The 20,375-nt window shown below is 47.8% G+C and overlaps 1 protein-coding gene across 1 annotated transcript in view; it reads right to left on the bottom strand.

Moving 5' to 3' along the window:
* LOC139228898 (segment polarity protein dishevelled homolog DVL-1-like) overlaps positions 1 to 20,375 on the bottom strand; it is a 160,749-nt gene that overhangs the window by 69,653 nt on the left and 70,721 nt on the right. The window contains exon 4 of the mRNA XM_070860395.1: positions 19,375 to 19,499. Coding sequence (XP_070716496.1) covers positions 19,375 to 19,499 — 125 coding nt within the window. The remainder of the gene's footprint in view (positions 1 to 19,374; positions 19,500 to 20,375) is intronic.

The following is a 20,375-nucleotide window of genomic DNA, read 5'->3' as shown; positions in this document are numbered from 1 at the left end:
GGACTCACAAGCAGGTAATGTTCAAAAATCACACTTCACACCTGTCTTCCACCTATCCAGCACTCCTTTCCACTCCCTCAGCCACACAAAATCAATATTCAAAGCTCACCTTTATATATGCTCCATTACCAATGATTCTGAGGACGCTCTCCCTTTAATTGGCCGATTGCCAAACTTCCTGTTGTACTGCGCATGCGGGCAAGCTGGACCGCCCATTGCGCATGCTCAAATGGTCGTGCGTCCCCCTGCCGGCACTCCACAAAACGCTGGGCCCAAGCCCCGCCCCCTCTGCCGGCCACGCTGAGCAAGCGCGGTTGAAGCTCCACCCCACCCCACCCCCCGCCAGGCTCTGCAGCGCCACGCCGATTCATCCGGACGACGAGGGAGCGGCCAAATCGAGAGGTAAATATTTGGCGCTTTTTTCCCTCCACGAAGTCGGCGCACCCGCATCTATCTACGCCGCTCTAAGCGGCTGGGCAAATTTGGGGCCAATGTGTCTGAAGCATATTCACAAGTTTGTGCATTCACACCACTGGCAGTGAGTCCACTGTGACCACTGGCTGAACCAGCTACATCACTGGCAGTGTGCCCACTGGTTGAATCAGCTATATCACTGGTAGTGTGCCCACTGGTTGAATCAGCTATATCACTGGTAGTGTGCCCACTGGTTGAATCAGCTATATCACTGGTAGTGTGCCCACTGGTTGAATCAGCTATATCACTGGTAGTGTGCCCACTGTGACCACTGGCTGAATCAGCTACATTACTGACAGTGTGCCCACTTGTTGACTCAGCTATATCACTGGCAGTGTGCCCACTGGCTGAAACAGCTATATCACTGGCAGTGTGCCCACTGTGACCACTGGCTGACTCAGCTACATGAATCAGTGGCTTGATGGTGGCGAGAAGCATTCTGTGTTTCACTTCAGTCAGCAGCAGGTCAGACCAAGAGCATGCCACACGTGACATTAGTGTGGGAACCATTGTTTGTCTTGTTGCCACACTGACATTAGGCACCAAATATTCCCACCGGTGTGGGGAAAAACACAGCTCCATCCAGCCCTCACTAATTATCCCATCACTGTTTCCTTTCTTTCTCCCCGTGAATGACTCAGTGCTTCTGACTCTCACCTCACCCCAGCTATGTGGGGTCTGCGGGGGGCGGAGGGAGGGCTGTGGATGCACACAGCTCTCGGCGCCATTTAATTAGGAGCCTGTGCTGTGGTTTCTCGCTAATAGAGTTCCTTTGCCTTTTGTGAAGGGTTGTTTAGCTGATAATGAAGCAGGATGTTCAGTGCTATCTTGCTGCACTCAGTTCACTCTCTTTAATTAAACACTTGCTGGAAAAGTGACCTGCTTAATATTTTTTTTGCAAGCTGTTAATTAGGACAGGGAACACTGAATATTTCCAGTTTGTGCTCAGTTCTGATGCCTCAGTTAGCAATATGGTCGAGAGGGGAGGAGCAGAATTAACTAGCAGGAACCCTAACCCCGACAAACCCCACCATTACAGACCCTCAGCAGAGAACGAGCTACTCACACACCCTCACCTTTGCTCCGTGAAGACACAGAACGCCAAACAGACATGCTCAAAAAAAACAGGCTTCATGAATAGGCTCAGTCTGCTCGCAATCTCAACACACCCCGATTCCAGCAGACTTCAAATGACCAAACCACATCCCAGTCACCCTCATTAAACAGAATCCCTGATCCAAGCATAACATTCCAACACAAAATCCTCATCCCAAAGACAAAATGTTCCCAGTTGTTCTATTAATGTTCTCTGAAGAACATCACCCCTAGCCAGAAGCAGGTTTCAGCTCTCCCCACCTCCTGTTTTAGTTCTGCATTCCCTACTGGTTTTCTTTAGACTCAGTTCTTGAATGACTTGTTTAAAAATTGCTGCTCTATCTGTCCTCCCACTTCCCACCCCACATCAGTCTCCTGAAAGCACTGGGGTGCAATTTCACTGGCGCTATGTGTCCAAACTTACCTCACCCAAAAACCCCGCTTCAAGCCTCAGCCAAGACAGCTTATTCCTTCATTTTAAATACCTCGATCAAATCACACCTTAATCTATTCCGTTCTAATGAAACTTCCTCATTTCCCATGTCATTCTTTGTATTTAGATTTCCTCAAACCAGGCAGCATCCCAATGAATCTGTGCTGTCCCCTGAACATCCGTCCTATATGGTGGAGCCCAAAACTGCACAGTCTCCAACTATGGTCTCAGGTTTTATATAGATTCACCGTTACAACTCGATTTTTGTATCCTACACCTAGTCATAAAACCCAGTAATCCATTAGCTTTTTTTTAAAATGGCATTACCCATTTGAGGTACTGCTTTTAATAGGCCCAATTTTCCCCAACCCCTTTTTTCGGTGCACTTACCCTAAATGCGGCGACTATTCACGCTGGAAACAGTGCTGAAAAAAAGTGGCCCCATCCTGCCGAGTCTCCTGTGTCCTAGCGTGGCGTACATAGTGCAGTGGGGGGGGTGGAGCAACAGCCTAGTGCAGAGAACACTGCCTGCAGCTGCACGCATGTGCAGTGGAGTCTGCGTGCATGCTCCTCGCCCTCCCAGCGTGTCCTGCAGGCTGTGAGCAGGACCCGATGCTCGCAGCCTCTACCCCTGGCTGAGTGGCCTCTCGCACCGGCTGGCCAGCCCTCTGACTTCCCGAGCCGAGGTAGGACTTGAGTTTTCTTTTTAATTTATTGATGGATATGCTTTGTTTAGTGAGGAGAGTTTTGATTGGGGGGGGGGGGGGAAGGAGGAGAGTTTTGATTGGGGGGGGGGGGAGGAGGAGGAGAGTTTTGATGGGGGGGGAGGGGGGAAGGAGGGGAGTTTTGATGGGGGGGGGGAGGAGGAGAGTTTTAATTGGGGGGGGGAAGGAAAGGGGAAAGAAAAGAGTATTTTGATGGGGGAGGGGGAACTTTAAAAAAAAAAAATTGTTTCTGGCATAAAAGTAGGACTTCTATTTTTGATTGATTGATTATTACTGTTTGGCCTTTGTTTAGTGCTTTGTGAGTCTTGGTGCAGGTCCTCAGCTTCCTTGTATGTTTTATTTGTTATTGAATGCTTATTTTTGTGCTTTGTAAGTCTTGGTGCTTTAAATGTTCTAATCTGCGCTGAATTCTTCACTGTCCGCAATGTTTTTCAGAGCTGGCCACATACGCTGACCTAAGTCGATTTGGAGTAAGTTTTAGCTGGTCAAAGTGGCATAAATGGCCAAAACTGGCGTAAGTGGCTGGTAATGCCTCCTTTTGAAAGAAAAACTCAACTTAAAAAAAACTCAACTTAACTGAGTTTCTCTGGAGCAAGTTTATTGGGGAAAATGGCGTTTTTTAAACTTATGCCAGAAAAACCAATTTACTCCAAACAGATTGGAGCAAGTCATGGCCAAAATTGGGCCCAATGTCTTATGAATTGGATCCTCCAAATCCCTCTTCTCTTTTGCATCACCCAGCTTTCCCCATTTAAAGTATAATTATTACATTTTTTTTCAACCAACATGTCCCATCTCACAGTTACTGGCATTGAATTCCATCTGCCATCTTTTTGCCCAATCGCACCATTTTATCACCGTCTCCGAGCAGCTTCCGTTTGTCTTCGGGTGTAATTTACAGTGTTGATAAGACAGCACTCTCTCCATACCTCACTGACATGGAGTGTAAACCCACAACCATGTGACGCAGAGGTAAGGGTGCTAACTAACTCGGCCAAACTGCCACCCTTGTGGCTACATCTGATCCGCAGCATAAATTAGACAAACTGAGTACCAGGTGAATTAGTATCAAGCGCTATCAGAGCAGTCAGCAGTCAGCAGACATCCAGCAAAGGGTTAAAAACCTCATTAATTTTAAGCATTTGCTTCTCACAGGAGTGCTGAGAGGGGTGAGGATGAATTGCCGGTTTCTGCAGCGCATTGTGAGAGAAGAATAGCAGCTCTGATTATATCGTCTCACCTGGTTCCTCTCACATTCCTTAGATCCTCACCCTGTACTTCACCACAGTATTCATCAGAACCGAGGGACAAGCTGTTGCACAGCGTCAGTCTCTCATCTGATAATACCAAGAACATTCAGTCATCTACAGAGAAAGAACAGAAATAAAAACATGCTCCATGGAGATGAAGGGGAGAGAAATCAGGAACTCACTACCAATAATCAGATGATCACACGACGAGTGACAGCAGGAACTCACCCCGTCCCCCGATCCCGCCCCCCCGATCCCATCTCGTCTCGCCCCCGTCCCCCCGATCTTTTATCACCGTGTCTCTCGAACCTGTTTCTCTCTGGAAACACTCCTCATTCTGTTTGACCGCATTTAAACCTCCACTTCAAGGTCCTTCCCTGGTAACTTATCCCACGACTTGATTCCCCTTTGGATTCTAAAGGTCTCCCTGACTTCCTTCGTTGCCCGCCCCGACTTCCCTCGTTGCCCGCCCCGACTTCCCTGTATTTAACTTGTGTCCCTGGGATTTGAACAGTTAGCCTGGATCCATTGTGTAAGACAGCTGAGGTGAGCCCTGCCGCTCCACACAATCTGCAGGAAGTGGGTGGTCCCAAAGACAAGCATAGTCTGTGAATCAGAATTAGAATTGTCATGTATCTCACACTACTGTATATAACTGTATCTTACCATGCTATACATGACTGTAACTAGATATGACCTGTAACCACAAGCATACTTTACCACTAGGGGTGCACTTGCAGGAGACGCTGCATACCTGTTCCACACAGGTATATAAAGGCAGGTCTCAGGCAAGTGTGGCACTCGAGAGCTGTGAAATAAAGGTGCAGGTCCAGAGTGACCTCGACTTCAGCATGTGCCTCGTGTAAGTCTGTACTGCAGGGTCAGGACTTTACAGTGGCGACAAGTTACGGGATCACAGAATCCACAAAATGGCTACCGACGGCTCAGATGAGAAATACAATGCTGGAGACAATTGGGAGGACTTTATAGAAAGGCTCCAGCAAAGCTTTGTAACCAAAGACTGGTTGGGCGACGATAAGGCAGACAAGAGAAGAGCCCATCTTTTGACCAGCTGTGGCTTGAAAACATACTTAATGAAGGACCTGTTGGCACCCGAGAAACCAGCAAGCAAGTCGTTTGAGGAGTTGAGCACACTGGTGAGAGACCACCTGAAGCCAGCGAGCAGCCTACACATGACCAGACACAGGTTCTACAACTACAAATGCTGTGTGGGCCAGAGCATACCCGACTTTGTGGAGGAACTTCAGAGACTGGCTAGTTTATGTGAGTTCACCGATGAACTAAGGAGAGAAGTACTGAGAGACTTTTTTATTGAAGGAATAGGCCACGCAGGCATATTCCGAAAGCTTATTGAGACCAAGAACTTGACCCTAGTGGCAGCAGCACTGGTCGCACAGACATTCTTGGCAGGAGAAGAAGAAACGAGGTTGATCTATACTGCGGGTACGACAACTAACGAAACATCGGAACAAGGGGTTCACAGCGTGAAATGAGCCGCTACCCCCACACACAGACAAAGGCAGGAGAGCAGGCCTTCAACAGCAGGCAGTGGTGCCAGAAGCCATCAAGGGCCACAGGAACGGCCGTTCACACCTCATCAACCCACAATGCGAGCAATCAACTACAGACTGAGAGAAGCTCAAGAGAGATCGGCCAGACACAGCTCATCCTTCGGAAACAATAGAAGCGGTCTGTGCTGGAGATGTGGGGGAAGGCATTCAACAAGGGGATGTCGATTTCAGCATGCTGTTCGCAGAAGCTGCAACTATACAGGGCATCTGGCTCGCATGTGCAGAAAAACAGCAGCTCGGCTGGTATATGAATCGGAAGGGTCGGAAAGCAGACCAGAAGACGGTGGGAACAATGCCCGGGACGCCGGGGTACAGCGGGTCAACACGATCAATGTCCACTGTACAACAAGACGCCTCCAATAATGATGAGAGTCCTACTCAACGGGATACCCGTCAACATGAACTGGACACGGGAGCTTGTCAATCTCTCATGAGCGTCCAATAATTTGAACAGCTGTGGCCGCACAAAAGCAACAGACCAAAACTCACATGGATCGACACCAAACTAAGGACCCAGTCCTTGGCAGCGCCATGCTCTCAGTCACATACAAAGGGACGGTGAACCGACTTCCCCTGTGGATTGTCCCTGGAGATCTCCCAGCACTGTTGGGGAGAAGCTGGCTGGCAAAATTAAATTGGAAATGGGATGATGTTCACGCCATGTCGTCAGAGGAACGGACCTCCTGCTCAACAGTTTGAAGTCATTTTGAACATCTCTTTCAGCCAGGTGTGGGCACCTTCAAAGGGGCTAAAGTTAAAATCTACATCACACAGGATGCCAGACCGGTCCATCACAAGGCTAGAGCTGTGCCTTATGTGATGAGGGAAAAGATTGAACACGAACTGGACCGGCTTCTGCGGGAAGGCATTATCTCACCCGTGAAATTTAGCGACTGGGCAAGTCCCCTCGTCCCAGTCATGAAGCCTGATGGATCCATACGAATCCGTGGGGATTACAAGTCTACCATAAACAGAGTCTCCCTACAGGATCAATACCCGCTGCCCAGAGCAGAGGACTTATTTGCCACATTGGCTGGAAGAAAACTTTTCTCGAAACTAGATCTCACATCTGCGTATATGACGCAAGAACTGACCGAAGAGTCTAAGCTACTCACCACTATCAACACACATCGAGGCCTTTTTATGTACAATCGATGCCCATTCGGCATCAGGTCGGCAGCTGCTATATTCCAGCGCAACATGGAGAGTCTGCTCAAGTCCATCCCGGGGACGGTTGTGTTTCAAGATGACATACTCATCACGGACAGGGACACAGACTCCCATCTCCGCAATTTGGAGGAAGTACTAAATCGATTGGATCAGGTAGGCCTAAGAGTTAAGAAATCCAAGTGTCTGTTTCTCGCGCCAGAGGTTGAATTTTTGGGCAGAAGGATTGCCGCTGATGGAATCCGCCCAACAGAATCCAAAACCGAAGCAATTCGTCTGGCACCCAGGCCCTGGAATGTCTCAGAACTGCGTGCCTTTCTCGGGCTACTCAATTACTTTGGGAACTTTATGCAGAACTTGAACACGCTGCTGGAGCCTCTCCACGTACTACTCAGAAAGGGGTGCGATTGGTTTTGGGGGGGGGACGCCCAGGAACGCGCCTTCAATAAGGCATGCAACCTTCTATGATCCAACAGTGTTTTAGCCTTTTTTGGTCCAGGTAAAAAGCTAGTTCTTACATGTGATGCCTCAGCGTATAGGGTCGGGTGCGTTTTACAGCATGTCAATGATGCGGGTAAATTGCAGCCCGTTGCTTATGCCTCCAGGTCACTTTCGCGGGCGGAGCGCGGGTACGGTATGATTGAGGAGGAGGCGCTCACGTGCGTGTACGGTGTCAAAAAGATGCACCAATACCTTTTCGGGGCCAAGTTCGCGTTAGAAACCGACCACAAACCCCTCACGTCCCTGCTATCCGAGTGCAAGGCAATAAACGCCAATGCCTCGGTGCTCATGCTGGCGTCTTACAGCTACACAATAAGGCACAGACCAGGCACAGACAACTGTGCCGACGCGCTTAGCAGGCTACCCCTGGCGACCACGGAAGGGTCCGATGAACAGGACTGTGAGATGGTCATGGCAATCAATGCCTTTGAATCCACAGGTTCGCCCATGACGGCTCGCCAAATCAGAGCCTGGACGACCAGCGACCCCATGTTATCCTTAGTCAAAAGATGTGTTTTAACTGGTGACTGAGCAGAGGATTGCGATGCCTGCCCCGAGATCATCAAACCTTTCCATAGGCGCATGCATGAACTATCACTACAGGCAGACTGCCTGATGTGGGGCAGCCGAGTAGTTATGCCCTTGCGAGGCAGAGAGGCGTTTGTCCGGGAGCTCCACCACGAGCACCTGGGGATCGTTCTTATGAAGGCCATAGCCAGATCCCACGTCTGGTGGCCTGGCGTTGACGCGGACTTGGAGCTCTGCGTCCGGCAGTGCACCATTTGTGCCCAACTCAGTAATGCCCCCAGGGAGGCCCCCCTAAGCCCCTGGCCCTGGCCCACCAAACCGTGGTCGCGGGTGCATGTAGACTATGCGGGCCCATTCATGGGCAAAATGTTCCTCGTAGTCGTCGATGCATTTTCAAAGTGGATCGAGTGCACCATTTTAAACTCGAGCACCACCACCACCACTGTGGAGAGCCTTAGAACCATGTTTTCAACGCACGGAATTCCTGACATATTGGTCAGTGATAATGGTCCATGCTTCATCAGCGCAGAATTTCAAGATTTTATAGTTGACCACGGAATAAATCACGTTAAGACGGCACCGTTCAAGCAGGCCTCCAATGGCCAGGCGGAGCGTGCAGTGCAAATCGCTAAACAAGGCATGCTAAAAATCCAAGGTCCCACGCTGCAGAGCCCCCTGTCGCGACTGCTGCTGGCATACAGATCTCGTCCGCATTCGTTGACTGGGGTTCCCCCCGCGCAACTATTGATGAAATGGACCTTAAAGACTAGGCTCTCGTTAATCCTCCCAGACATGCATGAAATTGTTGAGGTAAAGCGCCGGAAGCTAACTGAGTACCATGACCGAAATTCGAGGGGGAGGTGGAATGAGATAGGGGACAAAGTGTTTGTGCTAAACTATGGCAGGGGTCCCAAATGGCTTGCAGGGACAGTAACAGGCAAGGAAGGAAACAGGCTACTGGTTGTACAAATGGACAATGGCCAAACCTGCCGGAGGCATGTAGACCAAGTAAAAAGTAGATTCACCAACACTGCAGAACCAGAGGCAGGCTACAATGTGGAACTCACACCACACCTGGTGGACAGACAGAGGGAACAACCTGAGGAAAGGGCAGTCTCAACAGACAGCCCAGGCGAGATACCAGCAATCACACCAAAAGAAAAACAGGCACCAAGGCAAACAACTGAACCACAACTCCACGTGAGAGCGTAGACCATCTGAGAGACTGAATCTATAAAGACAATAAGACCTTGGGGGAGGGTGATGTCATGTATCTCACACTACTGTTTCTAACTGCATCTTACCATACTATACATGACTGTAACTAGATATGACCTGTAACCACAAGCATACTTTACCACCAGGGGTGCACTTGCAGGAGACACTGCATACCTGTTCAACACAGGTATATAAAGGCAGGTCTCAGGCAAGTGTGGCACTCGAGAGCTGTGAAATAAAGGTGCAAGTCCAGAGTGACCTTGACTTCAGCATGTGCCTCGTGCAAGTCTGTACTGCAGGGTCAGGACTTTACAAGAATCTGAATAGAAAAACTGTTTTAAGGCCAGAGCAGATGGTGGATAAGGAATGAGCAATAAGCAACCTGAGTTAGAACGTGAGTGGATGTTAAAATATTTTATATGATGCCCATCAGTGAGAGAGAGACACACACAGAGGGGGAAGAGACAGAGAAAGAATGAGAGAGAGAGAGAGAGAGAGAGAGACACACAATCACTGTGGTGGTATGTTAGAATATTTTGTATAGTTGATCAGTGAGAAAGAGAGAGAGAGAGAAGCAACACAATATGCGTTAAATGGAAGGTGGTAATGTATTGAACACGCTGAGAGGCATGTTGGAGCTTGTGTATTTGCAGAATTCTGGGCCAGATTTTGCTGCAGCAGGGCATCAGCGACGGAAACAGGGCATCTGGGACCTGAGTGAACAGAGCAGCCAACAGGGTATTCCCTTAACCAGTTTGATTTAAGGATTTGGAAATAAACAGCGGAAGGACCAAGAAGGAGGGTGAATTAAAGTGGATGAATTCAATGTCAAATCAGGTACAGAAAAAAAGAGAGGGAAAGAAAGTCTGCATTGAGAGAAAAAAGAAACAGAAAGGAAAAGTAAGAAAAAAAAGTAAAATTTAACATTTTTAAATTCTCCTAAAACAATTCACAACCTGAAGGAATGAGACTCCACGCTTATAACAGCTAATTTTCAGTGCCAGAGACAGTGATTGGCAGTCATTAACAGTTATCACTTCGTTAATTATTAGCCCTAAATATATGTAGCGGGTTTAGTTCATATCTATATCGTAAATACAGCAATTTCATGACATTCAGCACATGTCAATGGCGAAGCAGACATCGAGATGCCGTTTTCACGAAGCTAATGGCGGAGCAACTCGGACAGCAACCTTCGGATATTGGCATCTACCTGCGCATTAGCCCCTCGCCTGAAGTTGCTGTACCATTTATGCATAAATTCGGCGAGCACCATTAGTCAAGAGAGCCTGCAGACAATCTGTTCCCAGGACTGGGAATGAAGTGCTCAAAGCAACTGCCAGAGGATGGACAGGAGCCTCAAGATTCTCCTCACTCCCATCCCCAAAGGCAACCACGGCCTCTGTTCAGCACCACCCTCGAACGGCCCAGACTGGGACCATGGGTGTGCACCTGTGCCCACCCACCCTGCTACCTCCCACTCTGTCAGTGACTCAGATATATACCTCTCAATATTGGAAGACTCAGGACTCCACCAGGCAATTATTTCTGCCAACTGATGAATTAATTCATTAAATCGTCAGCTATCTCCCCCATGCTTTCAGTCTCCTTGGCAACAAATGGCTCAATAGCAAAATATGCTTATGGCGGCTGAATTAACGTTCGGGCACGAGTCAGCTGATAGCAGCTTGGCTCCAAATGTTGCTGAACCAGGGTAGGTGGATGCATTTCCATTCTAACTGCTCCCAGCCAAAGGTCCAGGTCTGGCTGGGATACGGGTGCCATAGGTGCCCGACACCTCACTCAAGTGATCATTCTTCATGCAGAAGCCTACACATTGAATGTTGACAGACTATTTGACTAGGGTGGGCATCACAGCCGAGCCCGATCCTGTCCACACACTTGCTGACCAACAGGAGTCATTAGACATAGATCGGGAACCTGGGTTGATTGTTTTCTACTTCTCTAGCCCTGGAGCACTGAGGCCAATATCAGCGAACTCGGCCCACGCCCTGCATCTGTTCAACTGAGCGCAAGGAGTCCAGAAGGATACTTTTTGATTCTTGCTGGTATTTTTCAAAATGCACATAAAAACACTGATCTTTGGAGTTGTCTTCAGATTGAAAGACACTTCACACTTGCCACTGCAGGTAGCTAGCACAGCCAATGAACATACCAACACACACGCGCAAACACAACACGCACATGCCAACACGCACTCACATCCCCAACACGCACACATAATGCTGCTTGCAAGCATTACTCTACATTAATTTTCCCTGGGTGTCTCAGTTTGAAGTCACTATGAATACAGTTGCTCTTTGTGCTTTCTTCAATCCTACACAAGGGCCTTGTCCCAGGTTCATCCCAACCTGGCAGATGCTCCTCGGTTCAGTTTTTCCTACACAGCCGATCCCACCAGCACATCTTTTAATAAAGGAACTTGCTGTTCAGTGCTTCCCACTACACAATACACTTCTGCTCCATTCCAACAATATTCATTTACTCGAACAGGAAGGTGAGTCTGCCAACATAACAGTGACTGCACATTAAAGATAATCTGTGTGATGTTTGGATGATGCTTTTAAGAGACGTGATAAACCAATCATAGAATTATAGAATGGTTACAGCACGGAAGGCGGCCATTTGTACCATCTAGCCCTTTCCCTGTAACCCTGCAAATTTTCTTCTTTCAGGTATTTATCCAACTCCCTTTTGAAAGCACTGATCGAGTCTGCCTCCATCACCCTTTCAAGCAGTATATTCCAGATCCTAACCAATCACAGTGTAAAAAAGCTTTTTCTTATGTCGCGTTGGTTCTTTTGCCAATCACCTTAAATCCGTGTACTGTTTCTCAACCCTTCTGCCAATGGGAACACAGTTTCTCTCTATCTGCTCCATTTCCAATATGGAAATGTTGTTTTTTCATTTTTGGAATGTCACCAATTATTTTGTCTTCTTTGAGAAACCAAGACCCAGAGTACAGAACACCACCAAGGTTTAAAAAGGCAGAGGGAACAACGATCAATCAGGAAGTAATGGCTTAGTGATGCCAAGCTTGGGTGTTAAAGTCCCGTGGATTGATGGAGGAAGGGAAGACTGAGGGAGCGGAGAAGCTGCAGTTTTGAGATCCTGGCACAGAATATGTTTAGGAGATGGAGCGATGAAGCTACATTTCAACACAGTGCTAATGCAGGGAGGAAAAGGGGTGTCTTGGACCGGATATTGGGAGCTTAGGAGGAAAGAGGAATGAGAAAGGGATGTTCAGAGGAGTACTGTTTGTCCATAGTACAACACTGAGAGGTACAAGAAAGAATCAACTTCACAGGTGGATAAGCAATGTATGGTCAGTATCTGCACCTTCGACAGGTGAGTGACAAGTGTGTTGTCAGCCCTGTAACTGGGGGTTAAACAATAGTTCTGTATCGCTGTTGATTGCATACATCACCGATACCAGACACTTTCCCTTTAATTTGTTTTTGAGTTATGATCCAAACTTTAGACAGGGACCCTGGGCTCTTGATCATTACACTGTGTTTGTGAGCTGTGGACAGCATGCTCTGGGAGTTTAACAGGATGCTTTGACAGCCACCATCTGGTAATCTGCGCTGCCAGATAAACCTCTATGGTGCAAAGGGAGATGCCAACACACTTACAGCTGTTTCAGAAGGTATTTTTATTTTGGCAGTAAGGAGATGTGAGAGTTGAAATGGAGCAGCCCCAGCTCTCAGGAACCAGGAACATTTGGATCAAGAGGCTGTCAAAGACATGGAGCACAGGACTGTACACGGTCAGGTGGGGGAGTGTGGAGTATACACTTCAGGTGGCAGTGAGTGGAGTGTACACGTCAGGTGGGGGAGAGTGGGGTGTACACGTCAGGTGGGGAAGAGTGGGGTGTACACGCCAGGTGGGGGAAGAGTGGGGTGTACACGCCAGGTGGGGGAGAGTGGGGTGTACACGCCAGGTGGGGGAGAGTGGGGTGTACCCCACGGGACTGAAGCCTGTTAATGATACGCAAGCTGCCGATATTCTTCCTTTGGTCCAATGTTCTATCCTTTTAAATGCCCAGGGAGTGGGAACAGGTCAGATACTGTGTGGATTCCCTCACATAAGCTGCATTCAATAAACGCTTACATCATATCAAAATGTCACCTTAGGAACAATGGTTAGCAGAGTAAATAAATGACTCCTCCTCGCTCTGGATTGAAAGGTAGCTCTTTCACAGAGCTGGCTCAGACATAGAAACATAGAAAATAGGTGCAGGAGTAGGCCATTCGGCCCTTCTAGCCTGCACCGTCATTCAATGAGTTCATGGCTGAACATGCAACTTCAGTTCCCCATTCCTGCTTTCTCACCATACCCCTTGATTCCCCTAGTAGTAAGGACTTCATCTAACTCCTTTTTGAATATATTTAGTACATGATGGGCGAAATCCCCCCTGCTGTGCTGTAAGGCTCTACGACTCAAGCTGACAATCTAGTAACTTATCCACTTCAAGAATTATCTCACGAATGAGATTTACCGATCAGCAATCAAGGTTCAGACTCAAAGCCATGTCGCTCCCAGCCACTAATAAACAGCTCAACAACAGTAATCACAACAAGAATGGAGGCAAGTTTATGTGAGCCCCCCTTCCCATGTAACGCACTGTCCTGGGAGATTCCCTCCCCCTTGTGTAACACACCGTCCAGTGAGATCCTCCCCGTGCAACACAGCTCTCTCCCCACCCCCACCCCCCCCCCAAGCTCTCTCTCTGCCCCCCAATCTCACTCTCTCCCCTTCCCCACCACAGGTTCTCTCTCACCCCCTAGGCTCTCTCTTCCCCCACCCCCCCCCAAAGCACGGTCTCTCTCTCTCCGCCCCCCCCAAGCTCTCTCTCCGCCCCCACCACCAAGCATCACCCCCTCCCCGCCCCACCAAGCTCTCTCTCTCCTCCCCCCCCCCACCCCCTCCAGCTCTCTCTCTCTTCCCTCCCACCCCCCCAAGCTCTCTCTCTTCACCCCCCCCCCCCACCCGCCCCACCACACGCTCTCTCTCTCTTTTCTCACCCCCCACCCTGGCCAATCTCTCTCTCTCTCTCTCTCTCTCTCCTCTCTTTCGCCCCGTCGCCCTGGGAGGCTCCGACCTGCGGCCCTCTCGGGGCTCGGTGCTGTGGGAAGCACGGCGGATGCATTTGGCTGCTCAGTGGAGGCAACGTGGTTATGGACGCATGTGCAGAAAAGGGTTAGTAGGAATTGCGCTGGGTGGGGGGGGGGGGGGGGGTTGGGGGGAGGTGGCGGAGTCGGTGATATTTGTCCTAACTCTCGCTTCTGCGCATGTGTCTCTTACTCCGCCAAATAATTACTCCGGTAAAAGAAGCCAGCCCAAAAGGTCTATTATTGGACTGGGCAGGCAGGAGAGGGATACAATTTAATGCAGAAAAGTGCATTTTGGGAGGAAAAACAAGGAAGGAAAGTAAATGGAAAGACACTGAAGGGTGTGGACAAACAGAAATAACTGGGGTTTAAATAAAGAACGTTAAACCAAAGTCCTATCTGTTCTCTCAGGTGGATGTAAAAGATTCCATAGCACTATTGCGAAGAAGAGCAAGGGAGTTCTCCCTGGCGTCCTGGCCATATTTATCTCTCAACCAATATCATTAAAACAGATTATCTGGTCTTTATCACATTGCTGTTTGTGGAACCTTGCTGTGCACCAATTTGCTGCCGCATTTTCTACATAACAACAGTGACTACACTTCAAAAGTACTTCATTGGCTGTAAACGCTCTGGGACATCCTGACATTGTGAAAGGTGCTATATAAATGAAAGTCTTTCTTTCTTTAACTAACTCAGGTAAACACCAAATCAATCTTACCGCAATTATATAGGGCTCTGGTGAGACCACATCTGGAGTATTGTGTACAGTTTTGGTCTCCTTACCCAAGGAAGGATATACTTGCCATAAAGAGAATGCAATGAAGGTTCACCGGACTGATTCCTGAGATGATTGTCCTAGGAGGAGAGATTGAGTAGATAGGCCTATATTCTCTGGCGTTTAGAAGAATGAGGGGTGATCTCATTAAAACATTCAAAATTCTTACAGGGCTTGATAGGGTAGATGCAGGGAGGATGTTTCCCATGTCTGGGGAGTCTAGAACCAGGAGTCAAAGTCTCCAAATAAGGGGTCGGCCATTTAGGACTGAGATGAGGAGAAATGTATTCACTCAGAGGGTTCTGAATCTTTGGAATTCTGTACCCCAGAGGGCTGTGGAGCTCAATCGTTGAGTATATTCAAGACAGAGATTGACAGATTTTTGGATATTAAGGGAATCAAGGGATATGGGGATAGTGCAGGAAAGTGGAGTTGAGGTAGAAGATCAGCCATGATCTCATTGAATGGCGGAGCAGGCTCGAGAGGCCGAATAGCCTACTCCTGCTCCTATTTCTTGTTATTGGACTTGAAATTCCGATGTCCTGGATCCATACGAAGTTTCTACAGACCCGGGAAGGCATCGGAAAAGCCGGTTTTCAGCACGTAATGCGCATGTGCTGAAAACCGGCTTTTCCAATCTGTCAAGTTTCTGGCTTGATTTCCGAATATCTTGCCCAGCAAATGTCCTTTAAAATCTTGCGTCTGAAAAAGCAGGCATATAGCCTACTTTTACAGGCGCAAGTGTTTAAAAATACACAATCATTTTAAAATAAAGTTTATAAAAACACATTTTATTGTTAAAAACCCTCTCCACAACGGTAAGTTTATTTTAAGGCTTAATTAAAAAAAACTTTTTAAAAAGTCGGGAAACGATATTTTTTTATAACAACTTTAATTTAAATGAATGTTAAATATGTAGTTTATTTTCTATTTTTTTTTATTGTGTTTTGGGTGATTGGGCGGCGGGGGTTCTCATCCACAGTAAGTCCGGAACTCCTATTACTATGAATGAGATTCTATATTACACCTGATTGGTTGCTGTCACCAGATCCTGGCCTGCGCACGTCCCCACGTGCACGCGCTGTGACAGGTAAGTGCGCATCTTTTTTCTCTTTTTCTTTCGTTTGCCCGCGGAAAGAGCTCCACCGGAATTTCAGGGCCATTAGCTTCTTAAAAGCTCCCTCGATGGGTTAATAGAAACATAGAAAATAGGTGCAGGAGTAGGCCATTCGGCCCTTCGAGCCTGCACCACCATTCAATAAGATCATGGCTGATCATTCCTTCAGTACCTCTTTCCTGCTTTCTCGCCATACCCCTTAATCCCCTTAACCGTAAAAGCCGTATCTAACTCCCTCTTGAATATATCCAGTGAACTGGCATCAACAACTCACTGCGGCAGGGAATTCCACAAGTTAACAACTCTCTGAGTGAAGAAGTTTCTCCTCATCTCAGTCCTAAATGACCTACCCCTTATCCTAAGACTATGTCCCCTGGTTCTGGACTTCCCCAACATCGGGAACATTCTTCCCACATCTAACCTATCCAGTCCCATCAGAATCTTATATGTTTCTATGAGATCCCCTCTCATCCTTCTAAACTCCAGTGAATAAAGACCCAGTTGATCCAGTCTCTCCTCATATGACAGCCCAGCCATCCCTGGAATCAGTCTGGTGAATCTTTACTGCACTCCCTCAATAGCAAGAACGTCCTTCCTCAGACTAGGAGACCAAAACTGAACACAATATTCCAGGTGAGGCCTCACCAAGGTCCTGTACAACTGCAGTAAGACTGCTTCGATATTCAAATCCCCTAGCTATGAAGGCCAACATACCATTTGCCTTCTTTATCGCCTGCTGTACCTGCATGCCCACTTTCAGTGACTGATGAACCATGACACCCAAGTCTCGTAGCACCTCCCCTTTTCCTAGTCCGCCACCATTCAGATAATATTCTGCCTTCGTGTTTTTGCCCCCAAAATGGATAACCGCACATTTATCCACATTATACTGCATCTGCCATGAATTTGCCCACTCACCTAACCTGTCCAAGTCACCCTGCAGCCTCTTAGCGTCCTCCTCACAGCTCACACCGCCATCCAGTTTAGTGTCATTTGCAAACTTGGGAGATATTACACTCTATTCCTTCATCTAAATCGTTAATGTATATTGTAAAGAGCTGGGGTCCCAGCACTGAGCCCTGCGGCACTCCACTAGTCACTGCCTGCCATTCTGAAAAGGACCCGTTTATCCCGACTCTCTGCTTCCTGTCTGCCAACCAGTTCCCTATCCACGTCAGTATATTACCCCCAATACCATGTGCTTTGATTTTGCACAACAATCTCTTGTGCGGGGACCTTATCAAAAGCCTTCTGAAAGTCCAAATACACCACATCCACTGGTTCTCCCTTGTCCACTCTGTTAATTACATCCTCAAAAAATTCCAGAAGATTCGTCAAGCATGATTTCCCTTTCATAAATCCATGCTGACTTGATCCGATCCGGTCACCGCTTTCCAAATGAAGCCGGACTTCGATCATTTCAGCAAGTAATGGGTGACCTCTGACCCCTGGGAGGTGCTCGATTGCCTTGCGGATTCAAGAGGAATGTACCAGAATTTTGCCTGAAACCAGCCGCAGATATGAATTCTTATTTTGCCTCTTCCAGAAGTTAGCATGAGCAGCGGCCCTTGAGGTTACACCATTTGGGGGATAGAGTGAGCCTGGGTGGCCTAGTGGGATAACTTATTTTTCTCTATGTGTTCAATTGCTGGCCTCTGCAGCCCCAAGATGGCACCAGACAGCACCTTGGGTGTTGGAAAAATGCATCACACCAGAAACTGGTGCTTTACAATAACACTGCTAATCCGAGCTTGTACTTGTTCTGTCGTGCACCATCTTTTACTTTGCTTGTTTTTACATCTTCTAATGATAGTGAAGGACGTCATGACCAGGGAAATGCCCCACTATTTATTTATTTGGGCCAGAGGGGCTTACCCGTTTCTGGGGTGCAGTTCCACAGGCTGTGTGTGTTTGGGTCTCTCACCCAAGTATCCCTTCTTCACACATAAGCTTAGACAGTCAGAGTTTCTAACTGACCTGAGAGAGATAAAATGATAGTGATAACCAGTATGAAGAGCTTATTACAGCAGTTGTGTAGCATTCACTGGTGCATGGATATGAGCTCAGAGAAAGATTGGATTGCTGCGTATCTGCTGGTCATTTGTTACTAACAGGTACTATCTAATACTATTAACTTATTAAGGTTCAGTCAATCATTATGTGGCTATTCGAACCAATCACAATTTTTTGGCCTTTGGACGCATGATGCTTTGGAGGTGCAAAACTGCAGATGTGTGCTAGACGCAAGACTTATAATTATACAGCTATATATTATAGAATATCTGCCACAGGCACTTGCCTCCATGTAGATTGAAATTTCTGTGATTATATAGGGAAATATGTCTAATCACAGTCTTCAAATAGCATGTGTCTTCCATCAGGTACACTGGGTGTCAGGCTGAGGATACACTAACTAAACATCGTAGGCAGCAATAACATAGCTAACCGGCTGCTGCAGTCGTTGACAGCTCCCCTCTCTCTCTCTCTTTGTTCACTGATTAGTGCTGTCAAGATCCTCACACAGCACCACGATTAATGACTTTTAACCAGACTAGAGAAAAAAAACACATGAATTCACTCAGGGCTCCGAGCCCTCACTGGTTAGGACGTGGCGACTGAGCTTCGCAAACAGCACTGAGTGAAAGTGACAGGTTGGCAGCGGCAGCACTTTCTCCAATGAATCATCCTTGGAATGTCGGGAACAAGATGAATTTACTGTTGTAGCGATGACGCAAGAATTCTGGCCTCTTGTTGTGGCTCCGTGAGCAATTGCCCATCCAGTGTAGTAATGAGCTGAACAAGACAGGAAGGTCCCCAGTTCGATCTCTGCCCTGGGTGAGTATAGGCATCTCTGATCTGTGTGCTCTGTGTGTGTGAACCTCCCTCCCATCTCCCAGCACTGTCCTTTCACAAGGTTGAATGGCTCACTGAGCTGCACTGTCCGACTGGAAAACAGAATGCAATTTGCCAGAGAGAGTTTTCTACAAGCTTAATTAAAGTGAGTGAGAGAACGTCACAGACACTGATCCACCTACAGAGCAGCTTCCTGACGGACCATTTCTGCAATGCTAAAATACCCTCAGGTCACAAGACAACATCACCATCCATCAATGAGCAACGGCCCCTTACTGCAGTGACTACACTGGCGTCACATCTCCCTTCGACACTAAACACCCACACAACTTTATCATCAGGGGCACAAGCTGCGCTGTCAGCACAGCACCAAGGGCTCACAGACAAGGACAGCCATGGCAGTTCATTTCTCTGTCCCCGATTCCAGGACAATCCTCTGGAGACCATTACCTGCTATAAAGCTTCTATTGCTCCGCAGTGTCTGGTTGAACCGTTGGGTTTAACTCACCATCGTCGTGCGCCTCTCGCTCTCTGTTCCTCCGCCGATGTCGGTCCCGCTCCCGCCTGATGCTCAGGATTGATTCCGTCCCCGTTTCATTGTCCAGTCCGTCCCGGCTGCCGGCAGTGTTAGCGCTGCAATAAACACAAAATACCAAATATCAACAGGAAGCACAGGGAAGGCACAGCCACCAGACTGGGTGCACCGAAGAGCAACGAATCAGTCGCACATTACACAAATCACAGCGAGGGGCTTGGGAGGGTAATATATAGAGCAACAGATACCTAGGAGTGAGGTATAGACTGGAATCTAATCGAGGGGTTGGGGGGTTTAATATTTAGAGTAACAGATACCCGGGAGAGAGTTACAGGCTGGAATCTAATCAGGGACATTTCATCATGAAACATTCATCTCCATAATTTAAACCCTCAGTGAGATTGCAGGTCCGTCCCAGGAACAAGTGTTTTGCTCGCTAATATCTGCTGATGAAGCGCACAGGTAAAGTATGGGCACCTTGGCAAGATGCCAGTGGGTGGCAGGCACTTGTTGACCAGAAGCATATCAACATGTCATCGCCTACAGGAGGGATGGGGAGTGTATCGGAGGGGAGGGGAGGGGAGGGCGAAGGGACAGAAGTGAGCACTGGTTCGACAGACTCTCTTGAAAAGAGGAAAAGGAAGAATTTGCATTTACATAGCACCTTTCACGATCTCAGGATCTACAGCCAATGAAGAACTTTTGAAGTGTAAGTCACTGTTGTACTGTAGCAAACATGGCAACAAATTTGCGCACAGCTACATTCCACAAATAGCAATGTGATAATGACCAGATAATCTATTTTTAATTACGTTGGTTGAGGAATAAATATTGCCCAGTACACTGGGGAGAACTCTCCAGCTCTTTTTCAAAATTGTGCCCTGGGATCTTTTACATCCACCTGAAAGGGCAGACAAGGCCTCGGTTTAACATCTCATACAAAAGATGGGACGTCCAACTGTGCAGCACACTCT

Source organism: Pristiophorus japonicus, chromosome 18, assembly GCF_044704955.1.
Source record: "Pristiophorus japonicus isolate sPriJap1 chromosome 18, sPriJap1.hap1, whole genome shotgun sequence".
Classification (NCBI taxonomy): domain Eukaryota; kingdom Metazoa; phylum Chordata; class Chondrichthyes; family Pristiophoridae; genus Pristiophorus; species Pristiophorus japonicus.
This window is presented reverse-complemented; position numbering and strand designations above follow the sequence as displayed.